General features: G+C 42.9%; 1 protein-coding gene across 1 annotated transcript in view; it reads left to right on the forward strand.

The window, feature by feature from the left end:
- KCTD10 (potassium channel tetramerization domain containing 10) overlaps positions 1 to 25054 on the forward strand; it is a 351521-nt gene that overhangs the window by 228067 nt on the left and 98400 nt on the right. Inside the window, exon 6 of the mRNA XM_044068512.1 lies at positions 21264 to 21459. Within this exon, the coding sequence (XP_043924447.1) occupies positions 21264 to 21459 (196 nt within the window). The remainder of the gene's footprint in view (positions 1 to 21263; positions 21460 to 25054) is intronic.

The raw sequence follows: 25054 nt of genomic DNA on the forward strand, positions 1-25054 counted from the left end.
AGGGCTATCTCCATCCCAAATACTTGTCTTGCTTGTTAGTTATGAAGCATACATGTATGTGTGTGTGTGTGTATGTATGTATGTATGTATGTATATATGTATGTGTGTATGTGTGTGTATATATGTGTGTGTGTATGTATATGTGTGTGTGTATATATGTTTGTGTATATATATATATATATATATCTATATATATATATATATATATATATATATATATATATATTTTTTTTTTTAAGTTTACATTTGCCAGGTTTGCAGGTTTGAGCCAGTTTGTCATGGTATATGCTACTAAAATACTAAATTTGAACCCTTAATGGATGTTAAAAGGTACTTCAGAACTAGAGTGAACAATTCCTTTGAGATTTGCTGTATTTATAAAGCCTTAAACTACCGAAAGCCCTGTTATGAAGACATTTGGAAAGTTAATGTATTCTCGTTAAATGAATGTTTTTAGCCTATATAAGCATTTCTCAATCTATTTTGTAATTATGCAGTTGTATTGTAGTAGGTGGTCTGGTTTATGTGATAGATGAAGTACCTTTACTCGAGAAGCAGGGAGCTTTAAAGACCTGCATTATACATAGCCATGCGTACTATTTTGTGACAGATGATGTAAAGTCCTCTCGCTTTCATTCTGTACTGATGGGTGTTGGAACCGATACTCTGTTCCGACTCGGCCGTTTGCTAAAGCTCGACGTCTCCAACTAGCTTGTGGCTTGCTCCCTATCCCATTAATGCTGTAGTGCCTTCCCCAGATCTTGTTTGCTGCTGAAACAGATCGGGTGATTCATCTAGCTTTAAGGAAAAGCAAGCATTTTTGATATTTCTTCATTCTAAATAATACTTTAGTTTTGCTAGTAGATACTCAAGTCTTTTGCTCGTGCTTATTTGGGGAGAGTCATACTTGTTATATTTAGTGTGTTGTTAGTTCTTTTTCTGCCCGCTGTTTTATTAAGGCCTTTAAAATTCCCCTATTCCGTTTGAAGTGTATTTAGCTTAGTTCAAGTGCGTCTGCATAGTTGTATATATTATACATATGTTGATGTGTGTTTTCTTTAAAAACATAACTTTTAAACTAGCTCGATTTGGAGGGCTACAGAGCCTGTTATTTGTTAGAGGGCTGTCTTTTCTTTCTTGTGTGACTGTTGGATTCTTCTAGTGTCATGTCTAAGCAAGCTAAAGAAGTAAAACCCTCTGGTTTTAAAAAGTGCATGCAAAAAATGTATCTAACACACACACAATGTGTTTACTGCCTGGGGACGGTTCATTTACAGGAGTCGTGCTCAATATGCCACTGCTTTAGCTCTAGAGTTCTTCAAGAGAGTAAGAATAAATTGATTTTAAAAGGCCTATTAAAATCTTCCTTTTCAGAGGCCTTAGAACAGGGTCAAAGCACTCCGAAAAAGTCCATTTCTCCCAACTCCTAAATCGGGAAAGATTTCTAAAAGGTCATCCTGTCACACTCTGGTCCCTGAATTATCTTACGCATTTCACTAGGCTATAGAGAGAGATCTCCTGAAGAAACTTGGAGACACTCTCCAGGGTTCAGTAGCTGCTGGGATAGCAGATAGTGTCCTCCCAGCTCTCCACCCTTAATTCAGTAGTGAACTCCTCCATGAGGCTCGTTTCTTATGCAGGCGATGGAGCGAGTAGATCAGTGGAATCAGGAATTCCCCTTAGGAGTCATTCCTGGATGCTCTTTTGTAACTTTGCAGAACCCTTCAAGTCATCCTTTAACATCCCCCTTCGACAGCTTGTCCTTGTTCAGAAGTAAAGTCAAAGAAACACTAACCAGATGTGAACAGGAAGGGAAAACTCTCTCTGCCATCGGAGTCTGTGTTTCCACACCTTCTAGACCCTATCCAAAAGGTCAAAAGAGAGAAAAAATGTGGTTTTGCAAATCCCAGAGTTTTTCCAGACACACAGTGAGCCTTCCCCCTGGGGCAGAGGGGGTAGTAATAATGGAATCCACCAACCACACAGCAGAGGGGGGTCCACAGAACCAGGGAGACAGAGAATCCTTCTTTGGTAAGCTTTTTCAGTGCTCCTGAAAGGAAGCCCATCTGTCCCTCTCTGGAGGCAGTCGGAGGTCAATTATCTTTGTACCCAGATGCCTGGCTAAAAATAAAAATAAGACAGATGGGTACAAAGTATCATATCCAGAGGTTACTCTATACCATTTTCCATGCCAGTCCCACAAATGAAAAGTATTCCGGACGTTCCACCCAGTCACAGGAAATAAACAACCATAGAAATTCACAAGTTGCTAGAAAAGAGAGTCAGACAACCAGTCCCCGCAAACCAGATAGGATCCGGGACTTACTCAAGGTTCTTTTTAGTTCCAAAGAAAACAGGGGACTGGAGACCCATACTGGATCTCAGCACACTGAACAAATCTGTAAAAAAGATAGTTTTGGATGGGTACACTGCAGTTGATAATTCCCTTTCTGGGAAAAGACAATTGGATGTGCTCTGTAGCCCTCCAGGATCCGTACTACTGTATAAAAATGGATAGGCCATCCAGGGGTCATCTGCGCTTTCGGCTGGGAAGCCAGTCACTGCTAATTCAGAGCTCTGCCCTTTGCTCTCACTGCAGCTCCCAGAGTGTTCAAATGCATGGCAGTAGTTACGACTCACCTTAGACGTTTAGGATTCAGAGCGTTTCCATACCTAAACGACAGGCTCCTTACTGCCACCACCAAGCATCTACTAACGAAAGCAAAGGACACCATCTTGAAACCCTGTGCTCGTTTAGGGGTTACAGTAAACTACAAAAAATCTTCCTTATTGCCATCTCAGCATATCGTTTTTATAGGCGCAAATTTAGATACCATGACTATGATGGTAAATCTTCCACCAGAGAGAGTACAGGCCCTTCGAGCCCAGGCTCTAGACCTTCTCTTCAAAAGAAACATTCAAGCGAGGACAATTCTGAAAGTACTAGGCACCATGGCAGAAGCAGTAAATGTAATCCCCTTAGCATGGCTGCACATACGAATTCTTCAGTGGCTTCTCTTCACCCAGTGGTCCATGCAGGAACTTCCAATGTTGCACCAGATAATGTTAACAGAATCTTGCAGGAGAGACTTTCGTTGTGGCTCCATTCCGATCAATAGACTTTAGGTCGACCCTTTGTTCTCCCATCTCCACTAGCCACAGTGACCACGAATGCTTTCCAGATAGGGTTGGGGGGGCATTATCAGGGAAGAACACCCCAAAGCACTTGGCAGGATCACAAGGCCCACTTGCACATCAGTCTCCTAGAGATGAAGAGTGGTGCTTATGGCATTGCAGGCATTCCAAGACTCGCTTCCAGTAGGAGCGATTGCAATCCAAACAGACAATATGTCAGTTGTATGCTATGTAAACAAATGAGGAGGAACCAGATCCTACCCCCTTTGTTGAGAGGCTCTGAGTGTATGGCATTGGGCAGCTTCCTCCCAACGCTTTCTGGTAGCAACGCACATCCTGGGGAAATCCGTCTTGATAGCAGACAAACTCAGCAGAGCAATTCTGATGCCCCACAAGTGGTTCCTGAAACAAGAAATAGCAGAAATGATTTTCTGAAGATGGGGCCAGCCTTGCTGCAATCTTTTTGCCACCTCCATGAACACAAAATGCAGCAGCTACTTTGCCCTCATCCGCCCTTTGGGGAATCCCCAAGTGATGCACTTGTGCATGGTTGGCCTCAGGGCGTTCTCTACATTTTCCCTCCTTTTCCATTGATACCCAAAGTTCGTCAGAAAGCCAGCACATTGGGAAGGACCTTAATACTGATAGCCCTTCCCCTTCTTGTGCCCTCATCTTCAGGAGGAGCCTTGTATTCTGGATCTTTTGACCCATTCGTCGGGAGCTCCCCATCCATCTCTTCAGACCCTCAAGTTGACAGCTTTGCTGCTCCAATTCCAAACATAGCCAGGCTACAAAACTTTTCACCCTACATATCCTGATTTCTTCTCACAAGATGTTTACAAGAAGATTATATGTTAGTAAATGGAAACAATTTTCAGTCAGGGCCTTAGCGAATCATATTGACCCTTATTCAGCACCTATATCTTCCATTCTGGAATACTTAACGAAACTTTTTAATGAGGGAGCAGCTGCAGCTACTATTAGAGTTCATTTAGCAGCAATCTCAAACTTTCATTTTGAGGGCGGAGGACCAAATATGTCCCACAAACTTTGTAAAGCTTTCCTGAGAGGCACTAACCTGTTGAGACCACCCATTAAACCACCCCTTCCACCATGGAACCTAAATTTCATCTTATCCTGTGCAATTCTCCCCCCCCTTTGAATCTGCATCATCATGTGACTTAAAGTTCATAACTTGGAAGACTATTTTCCTAGTGTCCAGCACTTCAGTTAGGAGGATTTCAGAGTTACAAACATTATCTGTCAAACCCCCGAATATGCTGTTCCACAATGACAGAATCTCACTCCGCACAAACCCCCAAATATGCTGTTCTACAATGACAGAATCTCACTCCACACAAACCCTTCGTTTTTACCAAAAGTATGTTCAGAATCCAACTTAAATTAATCCGTAGACCTACCAGTTTTTTTTCTAAGTATGGTAGTAAGGCAGAGTACATGTTACACCAACTTGATGTTCATAGACGGTTACATTTCTGTTTACACAGAACAAAAGAATTCAGAAAGACTGACCAGCTTTGTATCTTTTTCAGACTGCAAAAAAGGTGCTTCATTAGTGAATACTACTCTATCCAAATGGTGGTCAGACTGCATCTCTTTCACTTATCAGTCAGTAAACAAACAGCTGCCAGGCAAAATAAGAGCTCATTCTACTAGAGCTGTTTGAACCTCTTATGTATTTTGTGCAAAAATTACCTATAAATACCATTTATGCAGCAGCAACATGGTCAAGGCTTCCTACATTTAGCACGGATTACAAAGTGGATTTGGCCATCAGGGACAGGGTCTCCTGTGGGTCCACTATTCTGAAGAATGTTCTCTCATGAGCCACCCAGGAAAAATGGTGCTACAGATGCTGTCCCATCAATAACAAAATCAACTAGAAAAAGTGACGACAAAATGCTGGCTGGGGCAAATCCTGCAGTTATGCTTCAGCTGTAGTACAAAAGATGGTTTCCAGTACTTTAGTGGAAAAATTAAATCAAATGTAGTCAGTGCTGATTAAATATATCCGCTCAAATAACGAAAGTGTGGAAGAAGCTTTAAGCAGCTATTAGGTGAACTGATAAAACTGCAGAAATTAAAGGTTGAAATGAAGAAAAAGTTTGCCGAGTATGACACTTCTCAAGAAGACCTGTTCCAGAAAATGACAGAAGACTGAGTGCACAGAGAAAACCTGAAATTTTCTGCTCTACTAGAGAACACACAGAGAAAACTTTAGATTTTCTGCTGTATGGGAGAAAGTGGAAGGAACAAACTTAATGTTATGAAAGTACAAATAAGCAAATGGACTGGTGTTCCACAGCAGGGTTTGTGAACTGAAAAGGAGCATAGAATGTATGCTCCAAACCTGGCCATGAGAAAATTAACCAATATTTGTATTAGTAAAGATGCAGTCATGCCAGCAGAAAGAGTTGATCCTGGCAAAATTGTGACAAAGTTAGGTAATGCCTGTGAGTGCAGCTGTCTGTTTGGGACAATTGCTCCTATCAGGAGGGTTAAACTTCATTGTTTGATGATGTACATAGTTTTGTTTATTTATTTTACATTGCTATGTTATGGGGGTGTTAGGAGGCATGTTTGGGTTTTTGGTTGAAGGTTTTCATTACAACAAAAGTTTTGAAAAATGTGACATAGGTTCAAATGGCAATGACAAACAACTGTATAAAAGTTCAACCTTCCAAGCATTGGTGTGTGTAAGTAACAAAAGTTGCAAATAGATATTTAAAAAAAAGTCCTATATGATAGGTTGGGAATAACAAGTTGTCATAATTGCTACTCTGGCTATATTGTTTTGGAACATAAATGGCCTCACAGGTATAGACCGAAAGAAGAGTATTGAATTATATTAAGAAATGCAGTGTGCAAATGGCAATGCTGCAGGAGACGCATTTAGAAAGAAATTAGCACATTAAATTGAAAAAAAGGATTTTGGGATGGATATTCAGCAGAATGTCCGAGACCAAGGGATAAGGATGTAATGATCATTGCTAGAGGAGCTCCAGTAGTGGTAGAAGAGGAAAATAAAGATAATGGTACATTTGTGGCAGTAAGGGACTACTGGCTAGGGAGGAGGATTATGCTGGCATGTATTTATATTCCACTTAAAACTGCTGTTGTGGAGCTTAAAATTTTGGGAAAAATAATCCGCTTTCAGCAGAGAATATTACTTGTAGGTGAAGACTGGAACTTAATTTGCAACAGTGAAGATGTATTTGAGATATCTAGAAGGGAAAAGAGAACCAAAGAGGATATATTTATAAAGAAATTTATGAAAATATTTGGTATGGAAGATGTGAATTCAGTAGAGGGAACTCCCCAAGTATTTACATATTATTCCCCAAGGTACAGTTACTGGGATAGACTAGACAAAAATCACATTTCACGGAAACGTGCAATGTTAAGTTGTCAATCTCGCCTTCATTCTTGCTGGATGGGTTCGGAGCCGATCCTCGGCTCCGACTCGGCCAATACTAAAGCTCGAGAGCTAATTCCACTGGCTCGAGGCTCCCCTATATCCCACAATGCTAGGCGGTAACTACTCGGATCTCGTTTGCCGCTTAGCTGACGAGGTGGTGCTTCTATCGGCTCTGGCAGGTTAGTAAGTTTTCTTGTTCAGAAACTTCAATTTCAACCCCTATTTTTTTCCATTTAGTATAGTTTTTATTTAAAGTATTCCATTAGTTTAAATCGGGTCTCCTCTTGTGTTAGAATCCCCTTTTTATTCCCTTCTTAACTTTTAGGCCTTTGGCCCTCTCCCTCTCCTTCCCCTAGTCCTTCAGTGTGACTGGATTTTTATTTTGGTTAAGGGTGTGTCTGTGTGTTGTGTTTGTGTTTTTCTTCACTCAGCTCTTAGGATGTGTAAAGACTCCCAAGGTCTCAGGCTTCAAGAAGTGTGATTCGTGCTGTCAGAAAATGTCTCTGACAGACGGTCACACTTGTGTATATTGCCTGGGACCTTTGCACCTGCAGGACTCATGTGCTGTGTGCCATGCATTCAGCCCTAGAGTCCTGCAGGAACGCAAAAATAAGTTGATTCTACGTGGCTTGTTAAAGCCTGAAGGCCCCCTGACCCAGTCTGCGTCGGGGAAGCCTTCTAAGACTTCCAGACCGTCTGCTCCAGTTTCAGAGCCGTCCCCTGGAAGCATTAAAACGGTTTCGACATCGGCTCCAGCTGGAGCCGATGTTTCCAAATCTCATACCATCACCTCGGCTCCGGCTGGAGCCGAGGTTGACAAGACTCAGTTGGCTCCGATAGGCTTATCAGAGCCACCTTCAAAGAAGAGGTCTAGGTCCCCTTCCATCGGCTCCATCCATTCGGCTCCGGGATCTCCTCTTCTATCGGAACGGAGCCATAGGTCTCATTCCTCTCGGTCCTCCAGGCTGTCCGTCCATGATTTACAAAGGGTGGTGAGTAGACTTCTCAAGTCCGAGGCACTGGCCCAAATGCTGCATAGCCCTACTCAGCAGTCAGCGGCTATTTCCATCCCTGATTTTATTCCTCCTCTGACTCCTTTGAGTTCGGAGCCGGGGCTCATCGGAGCCGTAGCTGTTGGTGCTTCGGAGCCGATACCTTCCCTTTCGGCTCAGTCGTCTGCTCCGATTTCCTCATTGGAGGGATCTCGGCGCCGAGCTTCCCTCGTCGGCTCCGAGGGGGCGAGTGGCATCGGACCCTTGTCCGACCCCGTTCTCCCTCTCGGAGCGTCTGCTCTGGTGAGTTCGGCTCCGACATCGGGCCTCGGAGCCATCCCTGTCGGTGCCGGGGGGGGTCCTTGTCTCCTCGGAGCGGGGACCTCTGGCCTTGCCTGATAGGGGTGCCTTCGAGGTCATGCGGAGCGTGCTAGACCCAGTGTCTACCCCACAGTTGGCTCCGTCAGCTCCTCCCTCTTCAGTGCCTGCGGTGATTTCTACCCATCCCCTTGTATCAGACCACAGAGAGCCAGCTCCTCAGGTTTCCCCATTGGGAATTTCCTCCTCTTCCGAGGCCTCTCCTGATCCGGTAGGAGAACCCCCTCGATAGAGACAGTGCAAGAGGAAGCACAATGACTCCACTGAGTCTATCACCTCTTACACTGACTTGGAGGAATCTGAAGGTTCCCCTCGGTCCCCCTCTGAGGATGTCTCCTTTGCTGACCTCCTTGAAATCCTGAAACGGGGAACTGGCCCGCCCTTAACCCTTCAGAGGCAGAGTCAGTTTACCTTGAGGCATTTGGCTCTCGCCCTTCCCACCTCCTGTGTGTCCCCTCCCTTTGACCCCCTTATGGAAGTGGTGGCAAGGAAGGCTTGGACGGCCCCTGATTCAGTGGAACCTACCCCAAGGAGGCCGTCAAAATTTATTACTGCCCCTAAGGAGAAAGAGTTTCTATCTAAAGGTGTCTCTGTTGATGCCATGGTGGTGGCCGCAGCCACTAAGAAGGAGTTAGCCGATCCTTCGGTACCTGTCCATCCTCCTAATAAGGAGTCTAGGACCATGGACAGGTACGGTAAGCGGATGTTTTCATCAGCGACCTTTTCAATGCAGTCGCTGAACTATTTGTGTCACTTCACCCGTCTCCAGAGAGATTTGCTCAAAGATATGGGTGAGGCTATACAGGATCCAACAGCTGAGGGGTTCCAAGACAAAATGAACTCCCAGTTGGCAACCCTGAATTCGATTGTTAACTTCTCCATGCGGCTTATCTCATATGCTGCTGATGGGGCGAGTAGGGCCGCAGGCACAGGTGTAGCTTTACGATGTCACACCTGGATGCGGCTTTGCAATTTTGCGGACCCTTTCAAGGTGTCCTTCACCAATTCCCCCTTTGATGGCTCAACTTTGTTTGGTCCTCAGGTGAAGGATACATTGACTAGGTGCGAGGTGGAAGGTAAGACTCTCTCTGCCGTGGGAGTCCGTTTTTCTACCCCTTCTAGACCTTATCCAAAAGGTCAGAGGGGAGGAAAAATGTGGTTCCGCAAACCTCAGGGAGTCTCATCTGATGCACAAGGTCGATTCCCCTCTAGAGGCAGAGGGGGGAATAACAATAGACGCCGCCCTAGAGGCAGAGGAGGTCCGCAAAACCAGGGTAGCAGAGAAACTTTCTCTGATAAACCCTTTCAGCATCCCTGAGGAGCTGCCTGGCTGTCCACCTTCGGAGGCAGTCGGGGGAAGATTATCACTGTACCCAAAAGCCTGGCTTTCCCTCACCCAAGACAAATGGGTACAGTCAATCATATCCGAGGGTTACAAAATTCCCTTTATTCACATCCCATCCTAACCCAAAGGATCCCTTCCAGACGTTCCAATCCCTTCCAGACGTTCCACCCAGTCTAAGGGAACAAGCAGCACTAGAAATATCAAAGCTGCTATCAAAAAGAGCTATCCAATCAGTCCCAGCAGACCAGCAAGGATCCGGAATCTACTCAATTCTTTTTGGTACCAAATAAAACAGGGGACTGGAGACCTATACTGGATCTCGGCAAGTTAAACAATTATATCAAAAAAACAAAATTCCGGATGGTCACGCTACAGTCCATTCTACCCTTCTTGGGTCAGGACAATTGGATGTGCTCGATAGACCTTCAGGATGCGTACTACCATATCAAAATGCACAGACGCTCCAGGAGGTTTCTCCGCTTCAGGCTGGGAGCCAGTCACTACCAGTTCAGAGCCCTGCCCTTTGGTCTCACTACAGCCCCCCGAGTGTTTACCAAATGCATGGCAGTGGTCGCGGCTCACTTGAGACGTCAAGGATTCCAGGTGTTTCCATATTTAGATGACTGGCTCCTTACGGCCACCACCAGACATCAACTGCTTCTATCCAGAGACTTCACCATCCGAACTTGCCAAGCGCTAGGCATTTCAATAAATTTTGAAAAATCTGCCTTGTCGCCTTGTCAATCTATTACCTTTATAGGCGCCACCTTAGACACACTCAATCTTTCCGCCAGACTTGCAGAGCAAAGAGTGTTAGATATCCGCAAACAAGTTTACCTTCTATTACAATGCAACAAGGTCAGAGCCAGGGTAGTCTTGAAGGTATTAGGACTCATGGCAGCTACTATCACCCTTCTCCCTTAGCTCGTTTCCACATGAGGATCCTCCAATGGATGCTGTTTACTCAATGGTCCTTCCAACAGCTCCCGATGTCTCACATCATATTAATAACTCAATCATGCAAGAATCACCTGTCTTGGTGGATCACATCACCTCAAGTTCTCCAGGGCAGACCTTTCATCCCCCCCCCCAGTCGCCACGGTGACAACGGACGCCTCCCTGATCGGGTGGGGGGGGCATTATCAGGGCAGGACAGTCCAGGGCACGTGGCAACCTTTCGAGTGCCACTTGCACATAAATGTCTTGGAGATGAGAGCAGTGCTTTTAGCGTTGCAAGCCCTTCAGGACTCTCTTCCCACAGGGACTATTGCAATTCAGACGGACAACATGTCCGTAGTGCGGTACATCAACAAACTGGGCGGAACCAGATCCTACCCCTTATGTCAAGAGGCACTCAGACTTTGGCAGTGGGCGATTTCTTCTCAGCGTTTTCTGATAGCAATGCACATTCCAGGGAAGTCCAACGTGATTGCGGACAAGTTGAGCAGGGCCATTCTCATGCCCCACGAGTGGTCTCTAAAGAAATCAGTGCTGGAAGAAGTCTTCCAAAGATGGGGGCCAGCCTTGCTGCGATCTTTTTGCTACTCCCCAAAACAGCAAGTGTCATGACTTCTTCACTCTCTTCCCGTTACCAGGCCATCCCACCAGAGACGCTCTAGTCCACGATTGGCCCCGGGGACTTCTGAATGCTTTTCCACTGATATCTCAATTAATTCAGAAAGCTATCGCCTTGAGAGTTGCAATGATCCTCATTGTCCCTTACTGGCCTCGACAGATATGGTTTCCGTTCCTCCATCATTACCTGTTGGAGCAGCCTTGGCATCTGGACCCGGTGCCAGATCTGTTGACCCACCAGTCGGGCCAGCTGCACCACTCCCTTCATTCTCTCAACCTCACAGCATGGTTTCTCCAATTCCTACCCTAGCCAGGCTTCCCTTAATCTCTCATTCGGTCTGAAACATCCTGATAGCCTCTCACAAATCTTCTACCAGGAAGATTTATAATAGTAAGTGGAAACGTTTTTCCTTCTGGGCAGCATCAAAAAATATAGATCCCTTCACTGCACCTATCCAGTCTATCCTAGACTTTCTGGCAGAGCTCTTTCATTTAGGCTCTTCTTCATCTACCATTAGAGTACAACTAGCTGCTATATCTAATTTTCATGTAGGTGTCTCAGACTCCAGTATCATGTCCCATAAGCTCTGCAAAGCCTTTTTAAGAGGTGTTTTTCTGCTCAAGCCCCCAATCAAAGATCCCCACCTCAATGGGACTTGAATTTGGTTCTGGCATCCTTGATCCCCCCCCCCCCTTTCGAACCAGCGGCTTCATGCCCTCTTAAGTTGCTCTCATGGAAAACACTTTTTCTAGTAGCCATAACTTCAGCTAGAAGGGTATCTGAACTTTATGCTCTGTGCAGTCGTCCTCCTTACTTAGTTTTCCACAAAGATAGGGTGTCCTTCCGGACTAATCCGTCCTTCTTACCTAAGATTTCCTCTCAGACAAACCTGAACCAAACGATTGATCTCCCCATCTTCTTCCCTGACTATTCCAACAGGTCGGAACAAAAGTTACATTTTCTAGATGTTCACCGCCAACTTAGATATTATTTAGACAGGACTAAACAGTTCAGGAAATCTGATCAGCTTTTCCTGTCTTATGCATAAGGGAAATTGGGCCTTCCAGTTACTAAAGTGTCCCTTTCAAGATGGCTTACCTCTATAATTACCTTCATCTATGAAATCAGACATCAAAAACTGCCTTCAAGACCTAGAGCTCATTCAACTAGGGCATTAGCTACATCTGTAGCTTTTCAGGACAGGCTGCCAATAGATTCCATTTGTGCAGCAGCCACTTGGGCTTCTCCTCATACCTTCATTTTACATTACAAATTGGATATGGCCTCCAGAAACCGTGCCAACTTTGGTTCCACTGTTCTCAAGAGTCTGTTCCGATAGGCCACCCGGAATAAGGTGCTAGGGACGCGGTCCCATCCAGCAAGAATGAAGGCGAAATTGACAACTTAACATTAAGAAGTTATGTACCTACCATAACGTTCCATGTTAGTTGTCTTCTTCTCGCCTTCTTTCTTGCGTCCCACCCTCCTTCCCCCTAGCCTGGACAGACCGATAGGAAATTTTGGGATCTTCCTTTGGAATTTTCCTTCCCACATGTTCTACCACCTCTATTCCCCCTTTTATGTTTGTGGTAGCTTACATTCAGGTTTATATAGAGGTGGGTCCTTTTTTCTCCATACTGTGGAGACCAGAACTGCTTGGTTTAGCTATCAAACGAGATCTGAGTAGTTACCGCCTAGCATTGTGGGATATAGGGGAGCCTCGAGCCGGTGGAATTAGCTCTCGAGCTTTAGTATTGGCAGAGTCTGAGCCGAGGATCGGCTCCGAACCCATCCAGCAAGAAAGAAGGCGAGAAGAAGACAACTAACATGGAACGTTATGGTAGGTACATAACTTTTTATTTAATTGAAAGCTTTGGCGCACATCTAATAACTGTTTCAGATTGTGCACCAACAAACTAAGATATAAAAATGCAGATTAAGTAAAAATGAGATGCTGGTGCCTTCCGTCCTACCTCTTGAAAGGAATTTAAGGAATGGATAGTGGAACCTGTTTAAGTTATTAGAGAAGGCAGACATTTCTTTAGAAGTTATAGCTAGAGAGAGAGAGAGAGAGACTGTTTTTTTTTTTTTTAACTCCAGAGTACAAAAACTTTTAGCACAACCACATAGCCAACGAAGTGGAAAGGGTTTTTTCTAAACTTGGGAGGCCTATAATGAGAAAAATAACCAGAGATCCTGTAGAGGTATTTGAGATATTTCAGAAATGTTTTGAAAATTTATGAACATTGGTATGTAAAGCAAAGAAATGTGGAAGTCAAGAAAGAGCACAAAAGGAAATATTTATAGAATAATTAGTCTGTCAAAGTTAGAGGTAGATGGGGCTCGGTAATAAGATAGGAGGAGATGAGAAAATGTTTGTATAATCAGTCTGCAGGAAAGTCGTCAGGAACAGATGGTATTCCAGTGGAAGTCTGGAAGCTTGGAGGGAAGAAAGTGATACATCTGGAAGTTTAACTGTATTGTTAAAGGAAAGGAAGCACAAACATCCTGGAAGAAATCTGTGTTTGGCTGTCATGACTAAAGAAGGTAAAGACCCAACAGACCCAGCTTCATATAAACTCATTTCAATTTTAAATCATGATTATAAAGTGGCTGTCCATAGTTTAAAGAATGGCAAAGATGTTGCCAAACTTGATTTGATAGGGATCATTGTAGTTTTGTGGAGGGGGGAGGCAAATGCTTGACATTAATAGAATGTAAGAAAATACCACTGTTCTTGGCATTTGATGCAGAGAAAGCATTTGACAGAGTAAGTTGGGATTTTGTTAGGGCAATGGAAGCATTTGCATTTCTTCAAAAAAATAAGGTTAATTAGAGGAATATATGAGGGACTTGGATGTAAGAATTAAACTGGGTGGGTTCCTCTCTGATATATTGTGTCTGAACAGGGGTGTTCTCTTCCCCCTCCTTTGTTCCTTTATATTTAGAGTCATTGGCAAAGAAAATAAAGGACTCAGAAATTCAAGGATATAATTAGTGTGATCGAGAAAAGTTGGCTTTATTTGTAGATTATATTTTTGTAGCTGATTAAAATCAGAAAAGGAGTTTCAGATCTTTTTGGGATATAAAATTAATGAAGGTGAAACAAAGTCTATAGCTGTAAATTATGTACCCATACATGAATTGGTTCAGCAGTTCCCTATGAACCTATTTGTGGGGACATCATCACATGAAGTGTTTAGGAGTATGGATTAAAAGTGGTTCTGTATGGTAGCTAGGGATATGTGGGAAAAGACTAAACAAATGGTAATACAAAAACTGAGAAACTGGAAGCTCTTGTTTATTGATATGGATAGCAAGATACAAGCAATTAATTTTTTGTCCCTTTAGTTTTCTATGCAGGTCAGGCATATTTTTTATCAAGCAAGGGGATAAGTTGTGGGCAATAATAAACAGTTGAAGGAATTTACCTAGAAGGGGAAGAAGGCAAGGGTGAAGTGGAATAAGTTTAATCTTCCAGTAGAATTAAGTTGGTTTAGGGTTACCCGATTTGACGGGATATTTTACAGCTATACAGTTAAGGCTCATGTAACACAAGCAAAAAGCTATTACTCAAAGGGTAAAGGGATGATGATTAAACAGGGAATTCAAGAAATAAGGAGAAAGTTGGATTTTGGATGCATATCCTTAAGGAGAATACCAGCAGCCGTACAGGATGTCCGAATGGAGAGAGAAGCCAGCAAGCATAGGAAAGTAGTTTTGCTGAAATGAAATTCGTCTTCAAGTTTTGGTGTGCACCTTCATGAGGTGGACCCTGTTTTTCACAAAATCACACCAAGACTACACTGATGTAGTTGCATAGCATATGTCATGGACAAAAGTAGGTCAAAAATTAAAAAAAAACTGGGTGCACAAGACTCTGGATAAAAAGTGCCCAATCCTGGTTTGCACACTGGTGCCAGGACTGGAAGAAATAACCGTGCAGAATCCTCAAAATACAGAAACATTCCTACAATGTGGTCAGGCCTGCCAAGGGTGAGGATGGCCCCCCTGTTGTAGAAGGAAGTAGCAGTTCACAAAACTGATAGATCAAAGAAGAGCTATAAAGATGATAAAATGGACTATTTCAAAGAAGTTATGTATTGTTACTATTATGCAAAAAGCCCAGAATTTCCAGACAGAAGATGTACAAAAAGATTGAGAGAAATTAGAGGAAAGAAAAATATTTCCAGAAGAGAAGCTTCAAAGAAAAATGTGTGTTCGTTAATACAACAAATTTGTGAAAAACAGTATATAGACCAAGAAACTTTGATCTTTTTGGTAAAAGTAGCATCTGAGTAAGTGCGAAAATATAAACAACCAAGCCTAGATATTTTTGAAAATTATAAAAAAGAAATATGGACATGGGGAAAGAGGGATTTGATACGGTGCAGTATTTATGCAAAGGTGAAAGCTAAATTAAAGATGGCAGTCCCAAAGATATTTGGAGAAATACAGGGAAAGGCATCCAGACATGGAAGATTTCACAAAAAAAAACTCACAAAGGGAATGTAGAATAAAAAAAAACTCACAAAGGGAATGTAGAATAGAAAAGAAAGTAAAGTAGAAGTAAAAAAAATATATAGAAAATTAAGTTAGAGTGCCTGTGAAGTGAAGGATTTGGTGTAGAAGGTCTAACACTGATTACATCACAGCATAATGGAACAGGTCCCCAAAGTAAGGAGAAACCGAAAGATCAGGAGATATCTGAAGAAGAAATATGGACATGTGAAAGAAAGAGATTTAATATAGTATACTATCTTTGCAAAGGAGAAAGCAAAACTTATCAGTACAAAAAGAGCAACACCAAAGATATTTAAAGAGAAGTACAGGCAAAGAAATCCGGACATAGAAAACTTTAGTAGAAAAGATGATTAGTAATGGAGAAGTGAAAGAAATGGAAACTGAGGTCATGGAGTACCTGCAAAATGAAGGATTGTGTAGAAAATGTAATCCAGAAAACACCATAATAGGATAGAGAATTGGACCTCCAAATTGAGGGGAAACCAGTAGAGTGGGAAGCAATTGGTTAGGTGCTATATGAAGATAATTTGGAACTTTCTACGGGAAACCAGTATAAACGTTCACTTGAAGCTGGACAGCAAGGGAAGGAATACTTGAAGCTGGACAGCAAGGGAAGGAACAGGAAACTGTGGAAACAGATGTAGTCAATGTTGAGGAGTGATAGGCCAGTGAGCTCCCATATGACAGAGCAACGGATGGCACAGGACGAAATTGAAGAGAATGTGCCACAGGAAGATGCAGTTGAACTTTCTATGGAATGCCTGCAGGAAATGGAAAGCAAAAAAAAATGTGCCCTCAGTTTAGAAGAAACGAGCTAAGAGAAGAGTTCTTTGACTTAATAGAAATGGACCTATTAAGATCAGTGAAAGAAATAGACTGCAGAAGTTTAATAAAAAACAAAAAAGTCAGAAGTTTGATAAAAGAAATGAGCACAATAATTAGGGCTGTCCGTAGAGATCCATGCTATGTAACAGAAGTAAACAGGATATATTACTGTGCAGCTAAATTAATAACTGATAAAGTTGGAACACAGGGTAGTGAAGGAAAGAAAGGGGAGAAATATAATACCATCATGGAAGTACTGAATAGAGAAAACTATAAAGCAATTAAGACAAGAAGTTTCACTGTTAAGAGTATAGAAGAGGAAACAGATCAACAAAACTACTTAGACGTGATAAAAGCAATGTGCAGTATTAGAACAGATCAGGATCTAAGTGCACTATTGCAAATGAACTAAAAATCTCAGCACAGGTGGAAAAACGTAGAAGATATGCAGATAAAAATAAAGGAAAATCCGGTGGAATATAACAAAGATGCTAAATTGATAGAAGAAGTAAAAGAAAGAGTAAGTTTTTAAAGGTACAGGATATGATATGGGATGAAGTAACAGCCAGAGAGATTGAAACAAAGTTAAGAAAGGCCTCTAACTGGAATAACCCAGGCCCAGATCTAGTGCCTAACTTCTGCTTAAAAGTATTGACATCTTTGCATGAAGATTTAGCCATGAGTAAGTACTATTTATATGCGCACCCCAAACAGACACCAACTGGGGTAACAGGAAAAACAGTGCTCCTGCTTAAGTGAACCTGCAAGCTACCTACAAATTATAGACCAATAACTTGCCTTCCAACAACGTGTAAACTATACACTAGAATTAATGCAGAGTTTATAGTTATTTAGAAGAAAACTCAATTATGGCAGCAGCAATAAAAGAAAGTCATATGGAACAAAGGATTTGTTAAATAAAGTCATAGTAGAGAACTGTAAAAAAGGGAAAAATGTAAGTGTAGCATGGATTGACTACAAAAAAGCATTTGATAGTATCCCACATTCATGGATAAAAGAGTGCTTAAAAATGTATAAGATATACCTTACACTGATCGACTATATTACAGTGACCATGAAACAGTGGCAGACTACTTTGCAATTGAGCCATGATAAAGGACAAATTATTATTCCAGGGATAAAATTTCAAAGGGGATATTCCAGGGTGACTCTGTCATCGCTGCTGTTCTGCCTTGCCCTTAACCCATTAAGCAGTCTACTTAGCTTAAGCCATGGCTATAATTTGGCTCCTAGAAAACAACAAAGTGTAAAGATTTCTCATTTTCTCTCTGTCGATGATTTAAAACTGTGTAGCTCATCAGATGAGGAATTGAAAGCGCAACTGCAAGTTGTCAAACCTTTTTGAGATACTAGAATGTCAATTGGTCATGATAAATGTGCAAAAGCAACCTTTAAAGCTGGAAAATTGCAGCACCAAGAAAACATCAGTTTGGGACAAGAATGTGATATAAAAGAACTTGAGCAAGAGGGAGTGTATAAATATTTGGGAACTGATGAAGGATCAACACTAAAACCATTAACAAATGCGAAATAAACTTAGTAAAGAGTACTTTAGAAGACTGAAATTAATCCTGAAAACAACATTGACCTCGAAGAATAAAATCCAAGCTATAAACCAATTTGCTGTTCCTCTCCTAACTTACAGTTTTGGAATGATCGACTGGCCCCAAAACGTGTTTGACAGATTAGATAGGAAAGCAAGAAGGATGCTTCATGCTCACCAGATTTATAAAAATCAGTGCATATCAAGATTATATATTCCCAGTTCCAAAGGAGGGATGGGCCTCCTTGAAACTGATTATACATGTATAGATTTGCAGTCGTGGTACTCCACACCTGCTGACCTCAAGACCTAACTGTAGTGAAAATTTTGAAACCTGAGAAGAATAAATCTAAGATGACTTCCCTGTTTAGTCTAGCAGAAGCATATCAGCATCAAGCAGGAATGGAAATCAAACCAGAAGTACATAAAAATCAGGCAGCAACTGAGTGTGCTAAAAGACAAAAGAAAGAATATAAAGTAAAGGACCAGATGAGAAGGCAAGAAATGTGGAAAATGCATAAATATAGTTGTAAGTATAAAAAACTTCTGGAAGAACCTCATGTTGGTGAGGAATAAACGCAGGAATGGTTAATGAGAGGCAAATTCAAACCAAGAGATGAAGGGTTAATATTGGCGGCACAAGATAGTGGGTTTATGTACAAGTTGGTTTTCAAAGTCCATTGAACATGTGGGAGAAACGGACAAATGTACGTTTTGTAAAACAGAATTAGAAACAGTTGCACACATCGTTGCTGGTTGTGACATACTAATGGCAGAAGAACTGTATACTGAAAGGCATAATAATGTGGCGAGACTGTTGCACTGGGGATTGTGCAGACATTATGGTATTGAAGTGGCTGGAAAAACACTGGAAACATGAGCCACAAAGCATTACAGAAAATGAAGTCTACATTATAATGGATCACCTATTACCAACAGTTCAAAAGATAGATGTTAGAAAAGCAGATGTAGTGGTCCATGAACAGAAGACAAAAGTAGCACTGATCATTGAAATCACCACACCTAGTGACTACAGTGTCTTGCGTACAGAGAGACACAAAGTGATAAAATATCAGGATTTGCAGGCAGAAACTAGAGCAATGTGGAAGATGGATAACCAGACAGTTCCGGTAGTAGTAGGAGCAGTGGATCTTATATAAAAAAAAAAAAAAAAAAAAAAAAAAAAAAGAATCTGAAATCTTATGTAGATATGTTACCAGTATATGTAACTCTATACGAACTGCAGAAGTCATTACTGGGCACATTGCAGGTGCTGTGAAGAGCACTTCTGGCTGACATCAAAGATGGAAAAAATATTAATCTCATGAACTTTGTGCTTTGGTTTAGGAATGGGGTCCATTCCTGTCATGGTATTAGGAACTCAAAAGACTTGGAGAAATTAAAAAAAAAAAAAAGATAGTATACTTTCAGCTAATTTACGAATATATTAATAACAGCCAGCACAAGAATGAAGAAAGGAGATTTTGCCGGTGGGGATGATTGCAATTAGGGTACAGAGAATAGTCAAGAGGGTCTGGAATTTACTGGAGAAAACTGGCAAAGGAACCAAGGTGTTGGGAACAAATAACTATAGAGGGAAAGGTACTAGAATGGAAAGACGCCAAGAAGACATTTGGACTGCAAGCTAGAGACTGCCTACCCTGCCAGGGGGTTATGTCAGAATATAGGCAAAGAGAAAGGGATAAGGCAACCCTAAGTGAAAGACCTGTTCATGTAGAGTTTATTTATTTATTTATTTATTTTACATTTGTTGACCGGGTTAGTCCAACTGGATATATGTCCATTTTCAGTGGAGGCCCGAGGAGAAGAGCTCCAACAAACAAAAAAACACAACTATCATTTATAATATTTGACATTTACAAATACAGCTAAATTTACAGATAATCATCCCATTCATTACATTTTGTTGCATTTCTGTAAACAAAATCATGATACATTTCAGCTATTGTTAGTCATTCTAATGTTTTGCTAATAAAAATTTAATATAAGAGAATACTCTCTTTGTAGTTAACAGAAAAAGTAGGTAGCTTATACACTCTTTTTTAGTAGTTAACAGAAAAGTAACTAGTTTATACAGGTATGGTGATAAGTACGTTGAGAAAATAGAGGTAGTTGGGGTTAGAACAAGGGCATAGCCACTGTGATTTAAGGTATGGCTTCAATTTGCTTTTAAATAATGTTGTAGAGGTAATGGTGGTTAGGTCTTTTGGGAGGGAGTTCCAGGTTTTGCCCACTGTATTGGTGAACAAGGAGTCACCAGCCAAATTTTTAGCACTAGAATAGAAGCTGCTTTAAAAAAAAAATGGAAAGAATCAGTCGGAGGAGGTTAGGTTATAAAAGATTGGGAACAGACATTGGATAAGCAATTTACAAGGAGACATTGGAAGGACATGTATATGGCTTCCAGGTATGCAACAGAGTCTAGAAAATGTATGATTTTTGCTTGGAAGTGTTCGCATAGGTATTTTTAACTTCAGGCAGACTCCAAAGAATTTTTCTTCTGGTTGATAAATGTTGGAGGTGTGATTAGAAAGAAAGAGAGGTAATTGGGAACAAATGTTTTAGGAGTGTAATGAGTTGTCACACACTAATCCATACAGAGTACTCTACTGGGTGAGCAAATGGTTGTAACTAAGGAAAAGATACTTTTTGAGCTGCGACAAGGATCTGAATTGCCTAAACATAGTAAAGCTGTGTTAAGTTTAATTCTGGTGGTTGCCAAAAAAACCATTACTAGAAAATGGAAATCTAAGTCTAAACAAACTGTATTTGAAGTATTGAATTGTAACAGAGATAAAAGAACTGGAAAGGGGATCTTTACAAAATGGTAGGAGCAAATTACATAGAAATGAAAATTGTGGGAACACATTTTGTGTAATGTTCTGGAGGAGGAGTGAGGTTTAAGCGAACGCAGGAATTGAGCAATTTATGTAATGTTCAACTGATAGTTATACAAAGGAGCATACTTCATGTATAAGGTATATAACTGGGAACAAGATATTTTTTTCTTTTATATAAATATGTTTGCCTATGTCTTAAGTGATCATGTAATAAAGGTGTTAAAACTCTCTGAATATGCTCTTAGTTGTTTTTTTTTAGTTGCATTTCATTCCCAGTATTTCAGATAATTTTGTTTTACCAGTCATAACATAAATTCTGCAGTAATTTAATCAGTGTTAAGGTAACTTTGACATTTTGAGTTGAACAACAACATAGCATCACTTGTTGCCGGAGCTTCCAGCTTAATTTTTGAGTAAGCTTCATGTAGCATTGTCTTTCCATAATGAACATGCAAGATGTCCACCACAAGCGCATTAAAACCCAGACTCATCCTTTCAAAGCTTGGGCACATGGAGTTAGGCCAGCTAGATTGCTGATATTAGAATTGTTTTAAATTAGTGATTTACTGAATGAATGTAGGGTTATCGGAGTAAAGTTCTGACTTTTTTTCTGTTTCATTTCAGCAATTCGGATGACAATATGTTGAAAAACATAGAATTGTTTGACAAGTTATCTTTAAGATTTAATGGAAGAGTCTTGTTTCTAAAAGATGTCCTTGGAGATGAAATTTGTTGCTGGTCCTTCTATGGACAGGGACGAAAGATTGCTGAAGTTTGTTGTACCTCCATTGTGTATGCCACAGAGAAGAAGCAGACCAAGGTGAGAGAGAAAACTGAGTGCATGTAGAAGTAGTCTTGTATTATAAGATGAATGGATTAGCTCTCACTTTGCCACCCAGTCCACAGGCCGAATGTGTTGGGTAAGAGACATTCTCCATTTTGAGTACTGTCCACTGGAATCCGCAGCATAAAGGAAATGGGAGTGGTATTGAATTATGGATGTTATGTGATCCTATCTCGCCTACATTCTGACTGATGGGTTCGGAGCCGATCCCTCGGCTCCGACTCGGCACGCTTATGCCAAAGAGCGAAGTCTCTTATTGGCTGAGCTTACTATATCCCAGGATGCACCACTACCAGTCCCCCAGATTTCGTTTGCCGCTAACAAGTGAAGACGTGGTCTCGAGCTGGCTGAGCTAAGTAGTGATTATTTTCACTAACTTTCTGTCAGGAATCTCTTTATTCTTCAACAAAAAGCTGTTTTAACAGCTATTCTTGTGTTTAGAGTGCGTTTGGAGAAATTTACTTAGTAAATTCTTGTGTTGAGTGTTGACTAGGAGTACCTCTTGTGTGGAAAGGCCTTTCCCGGTTTTTTTTTTTTTTGTTGGTTGTTAGGTGACTCCTTTCTGTTTAGGGATTTCGAATCCATCTATTGCTGATAGTTTCTCTTTCTTTTAAAAGAAGGAAGAAGCAGAGAAAATTTGTTTCTAATTACAGTGTTTGTACTGTGTTTTGGCTTAATTCACCAGAATGTCTCAAGTTCCTAGGCCTTCAGGCTTTAAAAAGTGCACCAAGTGCAACTTTAAAATGTCTATCACAGATGATCACTCTCTCTGTGTTTATTGTTTAGGTGCAAAACATTTGCAGGAGTCCTGCAGCGTGTGTCACGCTTTTTCCTCGAGGGTCCTCCAAGAGAGGAAAAATAAGCTCATATTAAAAGGCATTATAAAGCCCTCCTTTGAAGAAGCTTTAGCATCCTCTCCCTCTCCTGCTAAAAAGAAAAGGGCGTCGGCTCCGACCAGTCCGTCGGACCCGACCGCTAAAAAACATAGGCAGGCCTCTCCTTCGGCTCCAAGGACTTCGGAGCCGAGGTCGGAACGGTCTGCCTCGATGCCACCAGTCTCGACTCCTCTGGCTTCGGAGCCGATGGCTGGGGCATCGAGAGGCGGGTCATCTTCATCGGCTCCACTGGTTTCGGAGCCGATGAAGGTTGTCCGCTCAGACACTTCCTCCTCGGCGCCGAAGTCCTCCTCGGCACCGATGGAAACTAGTTTGGGTATTCCTTCGGCGCCGATAGTCATCGAGTCGCCTCGGAGCCGGTCCCCTAGCCCCTTGGGGCCGTTGGAGACCATCTCGAACCCGTTCAGTATCCTCTAGGTCATCGAGGATGTCAGATTCGGACATAGACAGGGTGCTCCAAAGACTGTTCCAGTCCCCAGTCTTTCAAAAATTTGTTTCGGCTCCGACCCAGTTGGTTTCCGACAGCCCATGTCATTGCCATTCCTCCTCCGACCGCTTCGGCTACGTCGGAGCAGGTGCTGTCGGAGCCGGTAGAGATCTTAGGGTCGGCTCCGACCCTTACTCCAACCCCGGCCTTCGGGTCCGAGTTTGGTACATGGACTTCTTCGGCTGGACCCGGGGGTGACGTTTCGGGACCTATGCTGTCTGTTCCGAGCCTCCCTCTCGGTGCTTCGGCTGCGGGACTTCCGTCTGCTGTCATGGCTCCGGGGACCGGACACTCCCAGGATTCTGGGGGTCTGGCTTTCAGAGCTATGAGGAGTGCCTTGGCCAAGTCTTCTTCGGCCATCTCTCCGGCTTTACCGGCACCTTCCCTGGGCGTGGAGACTGGGTCTTTGGCAGTTCCCCTGTCCTTAGGCAGCGGAGCCCTGGGCCTGAGGTTACCCCCACTGGGGTTCCCTCCTCCTGAGGGTTCTTCGAGTTGTCTTCAGAGGAGCCCCAAGGAAGAGATCGTGTAAGAGGAAGCACGTGGACTCCCGAGTCTATTACATCGGACACTGATCTTGATGATGCGGAGGGTTCCCGAAGTCGCCCTCGGATGATGTCTCATTTGCAGACATCTTAGAGATCCTCAAACATCGTGGCGGCTGGGTATCCAAACCCCCCTCTGCTGATGAGTCAGTGCTTCTCAAGGGCTTTCGGGCTCAGCCCTCCGCCTCCTGGGTGTCTCCGCCTCGACGAGCTTCTGGATTTAGTTTGTCGGAGGGCGTGGGAACATCTAGATACCGTGGAACCAGTCCCTTCTCGTCCTAACAAAATTTTGTCTGCCCCCCGAGAAGGAGTTCCTGACCAAAGGCGTGGCTGTAGATGCCATGGTGGTGGCATCTGCTACACAACAGGACGTGGCAGAGGCTTCAACGTCCGTCCATCCTCCTAATAAGGAGTCTAGGAGCATGGACCGCACGGAAGCGCACCCTGACTTCAGCGGCCTTTACTTTAAGGTCCCTGAATTATTTGGCACATTTTACCAGGCTTCAGAGGGATCTGGTCAAGGAGCTGTCAGATTCCCTCTCGGGTAACCTACCTGAGCAGCTAGCCCAGTCGGTTAGCTCTCAGCTGGCTATCCTTGCTTCAATTTCTAACTCGTCCATGAGGCTCATTTCATATGCGGCCGAAGGGGCGGGTAGAGCGGCAGGCACAGGCGTGGCTCTACGGAGACAAGCCTGGCTCCGTTTGTGTCATTTTGCGGAGGCCTTCAAGTCTTCCTTCGCCAACGCTCCCTTTGATGGGTCCTCTCTGTTTGGACCTAAGGTTAAAGACACTCTTACCCGCTGTGAGCAAGAAGGAAAAACTTTATCTGCCGTAGGTGCACGTTATTCCACTCCCTTTCGGCCTTATCCCAAGGCTAAAGGAGGAGGGAAGATGTGGTTCCGCAAATCAAGTTTTTCCATCAACAGCAGGAAGATTCGCTTCCAGAGGCAGAGGACGGGGAAATTTTTCTGGGAGACGCCGTCCCAGAGGCGGCAGAGGGCCCCGCAATTCTGGAGACCACGAGTCCTTTCGTGGCTCTTCAGCCTCCCACACTTCATGAGGGATTGCCCGGCTGTGCTGCTCCGGAGCCAGTCGGGTGCCGTTTTGCCAAGCACCTAAAAGCCTGGGAGTCAATCACTCAGGACAGATGGGTGCTTCGGATTATTGCCGGAGGTTACAACATTCCCTTCACACACTCACCCCCACCGTCCAAAAAAATCCCGGACCCACCACCCAGTCAAAGGGAAATTGCAGCCGCAGAAGCTTTAAAGCTGCTAGAAAAAGGAGTCATCCAACCGGTCCCCACAGACCAGATCGGATCTGGAAATTACTCAAGGTTCTTTTTAGTGCCAAAAAAGACAGGGGACCTGAGACCAATATTGGATCTCAGCAGACTAAACCAATCCGTCACGAAATCCAAATTCCGAATGGTCACGTTACAATCCATTCTCCCATTATTGGAGAAGGATGTTTGGATGTGCTCCATAGATCTCAAGGACGCCTATTATCACATACCGATACATCGGGCGTCCAGGAAGTATCTGCGCTTCAGCCTGGGAGTCAGTCATTTCCAATTTTGTGCTCTGCCCTTTGGTGTCACCACAGCCCCCAGGGTGTTCACCAAGTGTTTGGCAGTAGTAACTGCT

The sequence above is a fragment of the Protopterus annectens genome, chromosome 4.part0, assembly GCF_019279795.1.
Source record: "Protopterus annectens isolate FY-2018-M chromosome 4.part0, PAN1.0, whole genome shotgun sequence".
NCBI lineage: Eukaryota > Metazoa > Chordata > Ceratodontiformes > Protopteridae > Protopterus > Protopterus annectens.